The 12,647-nt window shown below is 58.8% G+C and overlaps 3 protein-coding genes across 3 annotated transcripts; all 3 read right to left on the bottom strand.

The window, feature by feature from the left end:
* Positions 1-549: 549 nt before the first annotated feature.
* On the bottom strand, positions 550-1,875 carry LSCM1_03809 (uncharacterized protein; the record flags this gene model as incomplete). Its single annotated transcript, XM_067321342.1, has 1 exon — positions 550-1,875. One exon carries the CDS (start codon positions 1,873-1,875, stop codon positions 550-552), a length of 1,326 nt encoding a protein of 441 aa, XP_067176710.1.
* A 3,001-nt stretch (positions 1,876-4,876) lies between these two features.
* On the bottom strand, positions 4,877-6,376 carry LSCM1_03808 (uncharacterized protein; the record flags this gene model as incomplete). Its single annotated transcript, XM_067321341.1, has 1 exon — positions 4,877-6,376. One exon carries the CDS (start codon positions 6,374-6,376, stop codon positions 4,877-4,879), a length of 1,500 nt encoding a protein of 499 aa, XP_067176709.1.
* A 3,172-nt stretch (positions 6,377-9,548) lies between these two features.
* Positions 9,549-12,047, bottom strand: LSCM1_03807 (uncharacterized protein; the record flags this gene model as incomplete). Its single annotated transcript, XM_067321340.1, has 1 exon — positions 9,549-12,047. One exon carries the CDS (start codon positions 12,045-12,047, stop codon positions 9,549-9,551), a length of 2,499 nt encoding a protein of 832 aa, XP_067176708.1.
* Positions 12,048-12,647: the final 600 nt, after the last annotated feature.

The raw sequence follows: 12,647 nt of genomic DNA, 5'->3' as shown, positions 1-12,647 counted from the left end.
AGAACGGGGGTCATTACACTCATAAGTGGAGTGGGCATAGACACACACACACACACATACATACATCACCCTATATGCCCATCGGAAACTAAAGGGTACTACACGCTTCACAGCAGCGTTAATAGTCGCAGCAGTACCGAATACGAGACGAACGAACGGTACGCACAGGCACATACGCTGACGTACCCAAAATGACGACGCCCTCTATGCCTCCTAAGGGGAATCGATACCGCCGAGTCGGTACAGGGGCATGAGGCCCAACTCACATTCTGCTAGAAAAAACGATAAATGGGAGACGCCTCCAGCGCAATCAATTGAATCGCACCGCCAATGGCGTCAAAACTTCCTCAACATCACCGCCGCCATCTGCGCATGATTCAGCAGCACTGCCAGTGGCCTCCCTTACAGCTTCGGCTACACCGCTACGATTGGCTGCGGCTTCACCTTACACTCCTCTCCAGAGCGGCCCCTCCGGTCTTTCGGAGCGCGTCACGAAGGCGACAGCCTCACATACTTTTGCCAAAGCACGTTTCGCCACATCTTTGCAAACTATCCGAAGAGAACGCCACCCGTGAGCGGCACGCTGCACGACTGCACCACCCGCGGATTCCCCTCCTTGTCCGTGTGCTCCATCAGCACTATGATACGGCAGCCGGACATGACGAGGTCCATGGCACCACCCATGCCCTTGAGCACCTTGCCAGGCACCCACCAGCTCCCAATGTCACCGTTGCTCGACACCTCAAGCGCACCCAGCATCGTCAAGTCCAAGTGGCCGCCGCGAATCATGCTGAACGACTCGGCGCTGTCGAACAGCGACGCGCCCGACCGGCTCATGGTGACGGTCTGCTTGCCAGCGTTCGTGACGTCGGGGTCCCCCTCCCCCGGCAGTGGGTACGGGCCGATGCCTAGCAAGCCGTTCTCGCCCTGCAGGACCACATCCACCTCAGGCGGGATGTAGCTCGCCACCAAGTTCGGGATGCCGATGCCGAGATTCAGGGTCATGCCGTCCTTGATCTCAAGGGCTGCGCGGCGGGCGATGAGGTTGCGACCAGCGTGCGCGTTCTTGCCAGTGCCAGAAGAGAGTCCAGGCTGCCGCTCCACCACGAACTCGGCAGCCTTGCGGATGCTCGGCGGGCGCACCAGGCGGTGCACATACACGCCGGGTAGGTGCACCGTCTTTGGGTCCAGCTCTCCGCCCTCCACAATCTCCTCCACCTCCGCAATGCACACCCTCGCAGCCTTTGCAGACGCAAGGTTGAAGTTCTGCGTCGTCCCGCGGAACACGAGGTTGCCGCGCTTGTCCGCCTTCCACGCGCGCACAAACGCGAAGTCCGCGTGCAGCGCCGTCTCCAGCGTGCACCACCGCCCGTTGAACTGCCGCGTCTCGCGCGGCTGGCTGTACTCCACCACCCTCATGGAGCCATCCACGGCAAAGCGCACAGGGAGGCGGCCCTCCGCCACAGCCGTGCCGTAGCCGGTGGGAGTGTAGAAGGCGGGCAGCCCAGCACCCGCAGCACGCAGCCGGTCCACCAGTGTGCCCATGGGGCAAAACTCAATCGCGAACTCCCCGTTCATGAGCCGATCCGTCAGGGCGCCATTCTCGCCGACGTAGCTGGTGATGACCTTGGCGATCTGCTTGTCACGCGCGAGCGGCCCGGTGCCACGCTCAGGGCCGGACATCGTACCGGCGATGAGGGTCAGTTGCTTTGCGCCCCTCTTATTCAACCCCTCGAGCAGCTCGAACGGAAAGCCGCAGAAGCCAAAGCCTCCAACAGCTATTGTGGCGCCGTCCGTGACATCGTGAAGATCTCTGACAGACTTTGCTGCACTCACAATGACTGGCCTGGAGACCCTCCGTCCGGGACGCAGCATGGCAAGATAAGAGGCGTCCTGGGTGGAACGGAAAAAAAGTTTTCAAGCCGTTGAGCGTTCGACAGAGGATGTTACGCGCGAAAGTTGAAAAGGGGGCCATCCTGGAGAAAGTAAATAGAAGTGGAGATGCGTCCATCAATGCAGCAGTTTTATCGCCACGGGCGAAATGGCGCTTTCAAGTGTGAAGTGTCTGCTGGACTTGCCTGGGGGCCCTAACGACAAGAGAAAGAGCGTGCGCACGAAGCTCGTGTCTTTTCTGGTATAAAACGCATCACTGTGCGGCCACACGCATGCACACGCCATGCGGTGATGTCATCACTTTATGCCGGAGCGTGTGTTGTATGCGAAAGCAAGTGCGTCACCACCGATGAGTGAGGTGGAGAGAAAGGACAAGAGGCTCGCCGAAGAAAAGACGAGGCGAGGAAAAGGGAAAGGGGGGAAAACCGCCCCCCCAGAACAAAGCGAAGGGGCACCGAGTGCGGAACAAATATTTAGTGTCAAGGGACACTTTCTTTGTTGCTCCCATCGCTCTGTATTTGCTTTTCGCCGATGACGACGACTCCCCCCCTGTCTTGTGCATTCCGGCAAAAGTTTGCGTGCGCGTTCGTTCAGCGCTCGCGTACGTGCAGTAGGCAACGAATAAATGTGTAGAGAGTATGAGCGTGAAATCTACTGAGAGGGTCGGGGGTGAAAGGGTGGCGGGGAGGAGGAGGAACGCCGACAAAGAAACGCCCAGCAGGTCGAAGGCGCCACTGAAGGAATGGATAAGACGCAGACAGCGGCATTCGGCACACGGCGAATAGGAAAAAGAGGCGCCGCGAGAAGAAAAGGGAAATGCTTGTGGGCAAGGCGCCCATCAGGCGGCGGCAGCGACAGGCCGCTGAACGGGCACGTGACGATAGATGAAGAAGTAACGGCGCTTGAGAGGTCGCAGATCATACAAAGTGGGAAAAAAGGGGGCTCAGAAGACAAACGGTGCCGGCAGATAGTGAGCAGCGGAGCGCGTCGCTCACTCCACTCAGTCACGAACAAAAAAAAGAGGAACACCAGTGTCTGCAAGATACATTCAGTCGTGGGCACTCATTTGTTTGGCTGCTTGTGTGCGCATCAGGCGCGATATGCCTCTCTACTGCAGAAAAGAGGGGCCTCATTAGTCTCGACGAGGTGAAGTGACTTCGAGGCAGAGGTGGTACGATTGCAAAGACGGAATACGGAGAAGGCGAAGGGGGAGCGACAGGTTAGGCACGGGAGGTTTCGGTGACTCTTCCAAAATTGATGCCTGCACGAGGGCTCTACATCCACAAGTAGCGCATCATCTGATGATTAAGACACAGATCGAGAGAGAGAAAGAGCGACATACAGGAAAGGCCCACTACGGACTGCGTTGCATTTGGCGCGAGGGGAAACTGATATTGTGTGCCCTCACCTACACTGCGGTGCCCCTTCACGTAGCTAAGGAGAAGTTCTGCGGAAGCGTCGAGCGCTCGTCCACGAGACGCTGATGCTGCCGGATTTGCGGTACGATTTTATCAGTATTTTTTCTTGGCTTTGGTCGAGACGTTTTTTTTTCATGTCGGTCTTCTCTTTCTGGAAGAGAGAAATGAGATTCCGGCGTTCGGCAGAGGAGGGGAAAGGTCTCCTGACGTGGCCGACTCATTGGCGCACGTGTTGTCTTTGCCTGAGTGTGACGAGCAGAAAACCGCAGTGGTACGGCGATTAGACCGAGCACACATGTCTGCGCGACAAGGTAAGGAGGTGAGGACGTCGAGCAGGGGGGAGGGAAGAGGAAGGACAGACCAATACACACTCGACAGCCACAGAAAACATGTAAAGCTCCCCTCTGCGCAGCGCTGCCTGGACGGGTACGCCGCTGCGCGCTAAACTGGTGAGTAGTGCGAGACATCGCAAGAGAAAAAACGAAGGGAAGACGACTTGCGTGCGATATCGTTGCTGAATGTACAGCCCACAGACAGACAGAGAGACAGAGAGACAGAGAGACAGAGAGAGCCGATTGCAGTCTTTCTCAATGAACCGCTATGGACACGCCCGCAACTTTTCCTCCATAACAAAAAACAACTCCGAAAGCTCTGCTGAAGGATTGAGAGGAGAAGAGGGGGCAAAGTATTCAGCTGGCACGGCTTCATGCGCCGCCAAGAAAGGCGCTGAGCAAGACGTAGCAGAATAGAGATTGTGTGTGTGTGTGGAGGGGGAGGGGGAGGGAGAGAGCTGCTCTCTTTAGCACGAAGACAACAACAAAACGCAGGAGGGGAAGGCAGAGGGGGTGGGAGGGGACAGCAAAGGAAGGCATGATGGCAGCAGTACGAGAGAGGGAGAGGGAAGGGGGTGAGATGGGGGGAGGGGGGCCGGGAGGCGGTCGAGAAGGCAAAAGGTGCAACGAAGTGTACGAGCAAATCGCACAGCGACGAAGAGCAATGGAGAAAAAGAGAGAGAGAGAGCAGCTGAACGCACAGCTAACTCACGATAAACCGCCCCCTCCCCCGTTCCCTTCCCCTCCCCTCCCACACACGCACACGCACACGCACACGCTTCCGCGGCAATGCGAAAGAAATGGAGGGCTAAAGGGAGCAAAAAAAAGGAAAGAAAAGGGGAGAGAGAGTCAATCAAAACTACGAAACGCAGGTTCGCGTGTTGCGCGTACAGCCGTTTTGGAGAGGAGAAATGTGCCGAAACAATACACAAATTCATAAAACAAAAAAATAATCGAAATTGCAGGGGAGACGGACACCAACGCGCGGAAAAATGGAGAGTGCGGGGGGAGAGAGCAGTCGACGAGCAAAGCAACGCGCAACGTGAAAGATCCAGAGAGGGAGAGAGATGAGGTGAAGGACGTCTGCGTTTTCTATTTCTGTTGGATACGAGACACGCGGCTCGGCGGAGATGCAATGTGGCTGCAGCACGGCACGCTGACAAGATGGTCAACAGTGCACAAAGGCAGAAGGCGTCTTCAAGTAAAACGCTCCGCCACGTTCTCCGCAGAGGGTCAGGTGCTCGAATGGGGTGGTGCACGCGGCATGATCTTGAGATTCGGATCCACCTTGAAGTTAGCAGCCGTCTTCGCGCGCACCTCCTCCACAGTCACGCCTTCCGACAACTCCGCCAGCCACATCACATTGACGCCTCCCTTGAGCTTTTCAAAGCGAAAAGTACAAAGCTCCGTAATCAAGAGGTCCACGACGCCAGCGCCCGTGAGCGGCACGCTGCACGACTGCACCACCCGCGGATTCCCCTCCTTGTCCGTGTGCTCCATCAGCACTATGATACGGCAGCCGGACATGACGAGGTCCATGGCACCACCCATGCCCTTGAGCACCTTGCCAGGCACCCACCAGCTCCCAATGTCACCGTTGCTCGACACCTCAAGCGCACCCAGCATCGTCAAGTCCAAGTGGCCGCCGCGAATCATGCTGAACGACTCGGCGCTGTCGAACAGCGACGCGCCCGACCGGCTCATGGTGACGGTCTGCTTGCCAGCGTTCGTGACGTCGGGGTCCCCCTCCCCCGGCAGTGGGTACGGGCCGATGCCTAGCAAGCCGTTCTCGCCCTGCAGGACCACATCCACCTCAGGCGGGATGTAGCTCGCCACCAAGTTCGGGATGCCGATGCCGAGATTCAGGGTCATGCCGTCCTTGATCTCAAGGGCTGCGCGGCGGGCGATGAGGTTGCGACCAGCGTGCGCGTTCTTGCCAGTGCCAGAAGAGAGTCCAGGCTGCCGCTCCACCACGAACTCGGCAGCCTTGCGGATGCTCGGCGGGCGCACCAGGCGGTGAACATACACGCCGGGTAGGTGCACCGTCTTTGGGTCCAGCTCTCCGCCCTCCACAATCTCCTCCACCTCCGCAATGCACACCCTCGCAGCCTTTGCAGACGCAAGGTTGAAGTTCTGCGTCGTCCCGCGGAACACGAGGTTGCCGCGCTTGTCCGCCTTCCACGCGCGCACAAACGCGAAGTCCGCGTGCAGCGCCGTCTCCAGCGTGCACCACCGCCCGTTGAACTGCCGCGTCTCGCGCGGCTGGCTGTACTCCACCACCCTCATGGAGCCATCCACGGCAAAGCGCACAGGGAGGCGGCCCTCCGCCACAGCCGTGCCGTAGCCGGTGGGAGTGTAGAAGGCGGGCAGCCCAGCACCCGCAGCACGCAGCCGGTCCACCAGTGTGCCCATGGGGCAAAACTCAATCGCGAACTCCCCGTTCATGAGCCGATCCGTCAGGGCGCCATTCTCGCCGACGTAGCTGGTGATGACCTTGGCGATCTGCTTGTCACGCGCGAGCGGCCCGGTGCCACGCTCAGGGCCGGACATCGTACCGGCGATGAGGGTCAGTTGCTTTGCGCCCCTCTTATTCAACCCCTCGAGCAGCTCGAACGGAAAGCCGCAGAAGCCAAAGCCTCCAACAGCTATTGTGGCGCCGTCCGTGACATCGTGAAGAGCTTCAGTAGCCGTAGCGATCGTCGGCCTAAAGCGAAACAAACTGCGACGGAGCATCTGGCGGCAGCAAAAGAAGAGCGCCCGAAAAGATTGGCGGCACGCCGAGAATTGAGAGGGTGGATCGTCTGCTCCACAGAGTCGGGCCGGTGCGCGCGCGGTGCAGTGAGCGGGATGCGAGGGTACCTCAAGATGGCCACTGAGGTAGTTGTCTCGTGAAGGGGATCTTCGACCGAAGACAATAGGCGCCATCAGTGTACCGCCGAGCGTAGGTGGTAAAGTGGATAGGTGTGAAAGAGAAGAAGAGGTGGTGGGAAGGATCTCGGCACATCGCAGTCGGTGTTGAGGCCCCCGACGAAATCCAGGCGGACTTGTCGTGGTGAGCGCGGCATACTTCACTATAGGGTTACAGCCCACGGACTCGTCCATGCATCAGCGGCTGTCGCTTCCTCTGCAGACTTTCAGTCTAGAAGCACTCACGCAGTCGCTCACCATCCTGGGTGAATGCGACACACAGGCAGGCATACAACTCACAAGGGGAGGCACTTTTTCTTGCCAGCAGCGCTGAAGAAGAGACCCGTGGCGCTACAATCGCCATATATGACCTCCAGAGAGCAGCCAAGAAGGAAAAAAAAGGGCGCAGCCGCCGTGGTGAGGGACGAGCGACCACGTGATGGGGGAGAGACACAAAAGGGGGGCGCTGCCGCGCACACGAAAGGTGACATGCCGACATGCTTATCTTTCGAGAACACGCACCGCGCAGGCCCGCCCTCGTTATCGGCGAGACAGGCAAAGACTGAAGTGCCGCACACAGGAACAAGCGGAAAGATGTCTTTCACCTCCCCCCTCTTTTTTTTGCTCTTCCGTTCGTTGATACGCCACACTGTTATGGTGCTCCTGTCCCTTTTGGGTCATCGAGAGAGCATGTGAGACTCGAAGCGAGAAGGTCTTTGCACACTTCTTACGAATAGGGTAGCGCTAGCGATGAAGTAAAGATGCGTGCACTCAGGCGGATGGACCCGCTCAGACGCACACACACACGCACGGTTGGATTTCTCCTCCCTTTGATCCTCTCATGCGCACTTGGCGAGCACACCGCTCTCTCTATTAGATCTGAGTTCATTGTCCTCCTCAGCCACACGGCCTGCGCCCACAAGCCAGCCTTAACAGCCTCGCCTGATGCGCCTGTCTTCATCCCGTTACGCCCTCTTCTTTGCCTCGTTCCGCTTCGGGGGCTACACCAAATGTAATTTCAGTGAAATATGCGCCTTGGCGAGGCCACGGGAGGGCCATCAGCTGTGCGATTAGAGGAGTTGGACAGGGCATACTCGATGCACGTGATAGCGATGTGATAAAAGGAATTTGGAAAAAAAGAATGGCAGGTCGCCCTCATGGATAATAACGGCGGTGCTCGCTAATGTTCATGCGTTTCAGCACACCCTAGCATCGTGTGCACTCGCGTGTGCTCGAGCGTATGCGTTTTCTCGACGCACAAACGAGCTGGCGCGTGGCCGCCATTGCGCGGGTACCGACGCGCAGTCCGCGCAGCCGAGCACACCAGGTTTTTTCTAGAGAGTAGAGGCGCGTGAATGCCACGAGTGCCACGAGGGGAGCCGGCAAGCAGTGGGACACTTTCTCAACAAGAACAGCGTAGAAAGGGTCACAAGGGAAGCCGCGCACTCGGCTGCGGAAGGCGCGGCTGCACCATCCGCGTGTCGCCCAAAGGGTGTAACGAAGAAACGTTCCGTTCAGGGTGGCTGTGTGGGCAGCCGGCTGAAAGGATAAGACAAATATACAGCGGGCCGTCATCCGTCAAGGCGCCCACATCACATGGATCACGTCATCTGTGGCGCCGGCGATGTGTTTGGAGTGAGCATGGCTACCAGCATTAGATGCCGCCAGTAGCAACCTTTCACTAGCCGATAAGCCGCCTTGGCTTCTCACGGCAGGCTGGCTGCTGGTGGTGGCGCGACATCGTGGAGGGCGAGGGGAAAGGTCGAGGAAGAGAGGAAACGAAGAGACGCAGCGGAACGCGTGGGCATGCCAACAGAAAAGCAACAACAAAAAAGAGGTACATCAAAGAGAAGCGCGAGCACAGAGAGAAGGGGCACTTGAGACACCCTCCATCCCGCCCCTCTCTCCATGTGCCTCTGCTTGCGAGACGGGGGATGCGAGGGTAGTGAAAGGAGCTGCGGCGCAACAGTACAGAGATGCGCCCTCTGGACGTGCGAGCGCGTGTACAATTGGAGTCTGTGCGTATACGTGTGAATGGATCGTAGCCACGGAAACATCACCGGCGAAAGAAAAGCGGTGGCAAGCGTAGGGTCACGGAGAACGGAGAGGCAGATAACAGGGGAGCCAGCCGCGGCGCATACGCTCTGCTGTTCGTTTATTTCCGCTCCATGCTCGCTCTCCCTCTGGTCAGGGGGCCGCCGTGTATGTGCGAAATGTGTCTGTGACCTCACTGTGTGTTTTCCATGGTTGCTGTCGGCAACATTGACGGCAAAGATTTGTGCGCGACTTCAGAACGCCTTTGCTCGCAGGGGGGCGCCGGCTCATATGTCCACGAAGAGAGGGGTGAGGGAAGAAGAGGGGGGAGCAGCGCACACCTTTTTCTTTTTAGAAGAGGAGAGGTCGGCGGGCCGGCAATGGCGTACAGTGGGGAAGCGCAAAAAGGTCTTCAGAAAGCAATGCCGCCGAGGCCGTGCTACCGCACTTGGTGAAAGTGGTTGCAATGGGAACGGTGATGGCTCTCCGTCACGTACGCCCATCCACGAAAAAATATGGAAGCAGGAAGTCACAGAAGTGGGTACACTCTCCAGGGAGGGGGAGACAGACGGTCTCCGCTTGCCAGAAGGCCTCCGAAAGGGGGAATGCCACCACTCGAGTCACCCGCGCGGCCTCCATCAAGGGACGAAATAATATTCATTCTTGTCGCCGCTGTCTCCTTTCAAGCGCTGCAAACACGTACGCTTCAACGCCCGCTTTGTTGATCGTGCAAATGCGTGCCGGCAGGGGAAGTGCAAAGAATGCACAGACTACGCCGCGCTGCTGAGAAGAAGCGGAACGCCTCACGCTCGCAGAATAGAAGAAAAAAAGGAAGCTTACGTAGTGGTACAAGAGGCGAGGGGCACACTGCAACAGAAAAATCGAAGATCGTAATAAAAATAGAGCGAAAGTAAACCAACGGAAAAGGTGGAAAGAGGAGATCGCGTACCCGCTTCTTCCCCTTTCACACAAAGCGGGGTCGCGGAGGCGGGCAGTCTAAGCCGCCCCTCCGCCCAAAGAGATCGTCGCTGTTTACCCTGCGACACAAGTGCCACTCAGGACGCGGGGCGGAGGCGGCAGCACAGGTCCATTCTCGCACCGCCGCAGCCGCTGCCTCCAACGAAACTGGAGGCCCATCTGCGGACTGTGCCTTGCTTCTGCTCATCTGAGGCGCATGGGCAGATAGAAGCAGGCGTGGCCTAGATGTGTCTGCTGAGCGCGCCGATGGGGCGTCAGATCGCACCGAGGAGAGTTCACGCAGTGCGCGCACCCCACTAGCGTCCGTCATGGCAGTTGCTCTCTCGCCAGACAGAATGGGCGGCATGTCTTCCATGGGTGGGAGTCGGACGTGGGGCGTGCGAGTAAGGCACACAACGCAGTAGTAAGCTCCGCGTGCGAGACGACCCGTCAGCTTCGAGGTGTAAACTTCATTGTGACGACGGCGCGAGTGTCCGCAGCGGGTGCACACGAAGGTGTCATGCGCTGTGGTTGAGGTGTGCCCTGTCTGTACCTTGGAGAATGCAACACCCCTGACCACCAGCCCATCCACGATGCGGCTCCGACGGCTGACCTCCTGCTCTGTTGGTTCATGGTAGTTGTCGACCTTCTTGAGGTGCCCGTCAGACGAGGTGTCCGTCGACGGCAGCAGTGCCTCCTCTCGATGAAAACAGAAAACGAGCACCTGCCGCGCCCACAGGCCCTTCAGGATGACCCAGCGGTGGTTGTCTATGCACCCCGCAACGCTGCTGCCGACGAACTCCGCACCATTACCGCCAGCGTCGCCATTAACGTACAGGCTCAGATGCATGAGGCCCGTCGCTTCATCGATGCGCACCTCAAGGAATGGCTGCGTCGCTGCCACCGCCTCACTTCTGCGGCGCGACTCGCTCGCAAGATGGTACAAGTTGGCCTCAACATCGGCCTCCACCTCTCCATCCGGGTCAGAGACAGTGGTGCCGCAGACGTCACCTGCTCCGCAAGCCACCGTTGCTTCCGAGCTGCGAGTGGCGCCGTGGCTGCGAGAACCCGCCGCACTCGCCACTGCAGAAATGCCATTTTCTTCTAGCAGAAGGCGCAACAGAATATTCACCCGCCTCTCCAGTGCCCTGTGCTCCTCTTGCGCTGCGTCAATACTGGCCGCGCTCGGCACGGCGTAGCGGCCATTGAAGATGCGCAGCAGCGGCAACGCCGAGGAGACCGCCGCTGACTCGGCACCGCTAGCGCGACGGAGGGCCCGGCGTCGCCGGCGGCCAAGAGGTGGCGACACGCGCCACACACTCCACAGGTAGGAACTGCCTTGCTCGAAAAAGTGCCACAGCTGCCACTGGCACCACCGCATGTATTCTTGCTGGCGGCGGTAGGCGCTCAGACCGCCAGGTGTGAGCGAAGGAGAGGAGCTCCGCCTCGCGCGACCTTGGTGTTGGCGGCTCACCCCTTCCTGATAAGGATCAGCGTGCGAGGGTTGCTTGGTAACGTGGCGCGCTCGCGGCGGAGCAGCCAAGGCAGTGGCGCTGCTGACCTTGGAGCGTGCGAGGAGCGATAACCTGTGGCGAGCCTTGGCGCACGTTCGCCGCCACAGCTGTTCGTGCTTAAGCGGCTCTATCGAGTAAGCCAGTAGCGCGTGCCACACCGAGCGAGGGGGGTGCAGGATCAGCCCAGCTCCCTCCGCCCATTGGCGCACGCGCTTGCCAAGCGTCGTTAATCCGGCGCTCGACTCGCCGGAAAGACGCTCGAAAATGCTTACGCTGCCACCTTTCTGCGCCGTGGCGGCTGCAGTCACCATGGAAGTCATTGCAGAGCCCACACTCAGAGTGGGGTGCAGCGACGGTGAGCTCGCCATTGGCATTGGCCAGGGCGCCCTTATGCTTGGCGAAGAGAATTCCGCAGCGTTGCGGCTGAGTCCTCGCGGCGGCATCTGTGCTGCGCCAGCGTCCGCCCGCTCCATCGCAGAAGGTGCACAGTTTTTAAAGTGGTGGCCATACGAATCGATGCGCGATACGGACTCGGTGAACGATGTCGCCATCCTAAGCGTTACCGCTTTTGAGAACAAACAGGTGCCGTGGCGACTGCGGATGGGGGAGCTGTACTCCTGGGCATCGAGCGGGGCTGGTGGTCCTGGACTCAGGTCAGATGGGCTGTAATACTGCTGCGACACCGCGACAACAGGGTGCTCAGTCCCAGAGGCCCTACTAGAAGGGACGATGCCCTTGCGAAGAAATTGGCGGTGGCTGAGTTTGCCCACGAGGATGCGTCGCCGCTCTTTTGGCCGGCGTAGCACGAGTGAGCCTCCGTTACCAGGTGCCTGACGGCGTGGTGGGCGTGCGCGCAGCGGCGGAGTCGTCGACGGCGGCTGCGGGCTTCGAAAGGGAAGAGCTGAGTGTATCGCTGTAGCGCTGCATGCTGGCCTGTACCCGAAGACGTACGCGTGGGCAATATGCACCGGATCCCCTTCCCCTGCAAGCATTACGACCTTTTAAAACTAACACAGTCCAGTTGCAAAGAAACCGAGAGGGTGCGAGGGGACGGAAGGGAAGCAAGAACGGTGACAGAGGCCGACGGGCGCAGATCAGCTGAGCCCCGGCAGCGTCGCAGGACACTGAAAAGATCTAACTGCGGGGATGTAAAGCCGAGGCTTCCGGCAACGCTGCGCGCGCGCGATTTGTCATAAGCGAGTGATCGAAGAGAAGACGAGGGGGCCAGACAAAGACGATGTGAAGCATCTAGAGAGAAAAGGGCCACACAAGATGGTATCCGCCCACTTGCCAGAGAATTCGGAGCTGTATGTACCCCATGCGCTCAGCAAGGCGTAAGTGTGCCTGCGTCACACCGCCTCCATTTCCTTCGGCGGCCCTCCCAGCGTCCTCGGAACCTTTTCGTCAGGCCTTCCTGTCGTCAGCAAGACCACTAACTCAACAGAGGAGCGGATGTAAATATTTTCTTGCGTTGCGTAGGCGGCTCTCGTCTTTTTTTAGTGCCCTTCGCCCTTTTTTTCTTCCTCCCATCTCATTGCTCTTCCTGGGGGACATGCGCACCTCGCGTTATGTCCATCTCTCCGCTCTACTGC

Source organism: Leishmania martiniquensis, chromosome 30 (genome assembly GCF_017916325.1).
Source record: "Leishmania martiniquensis isolate LSCM1 chromosome 30, whole genome shotgun sequence".
Classification (NCBI taxonomy): Eukaryota; Euglenozoa; class Kinetoplastea; order Trypanosomatida; family Trypanosomatidae; genus Leishmania; species Leishmania martiniquensis.
Note: the sequence above shows the minus strand (reverse complement) of the source record. Positions and strands in the feature narration are given on the sequence as shown.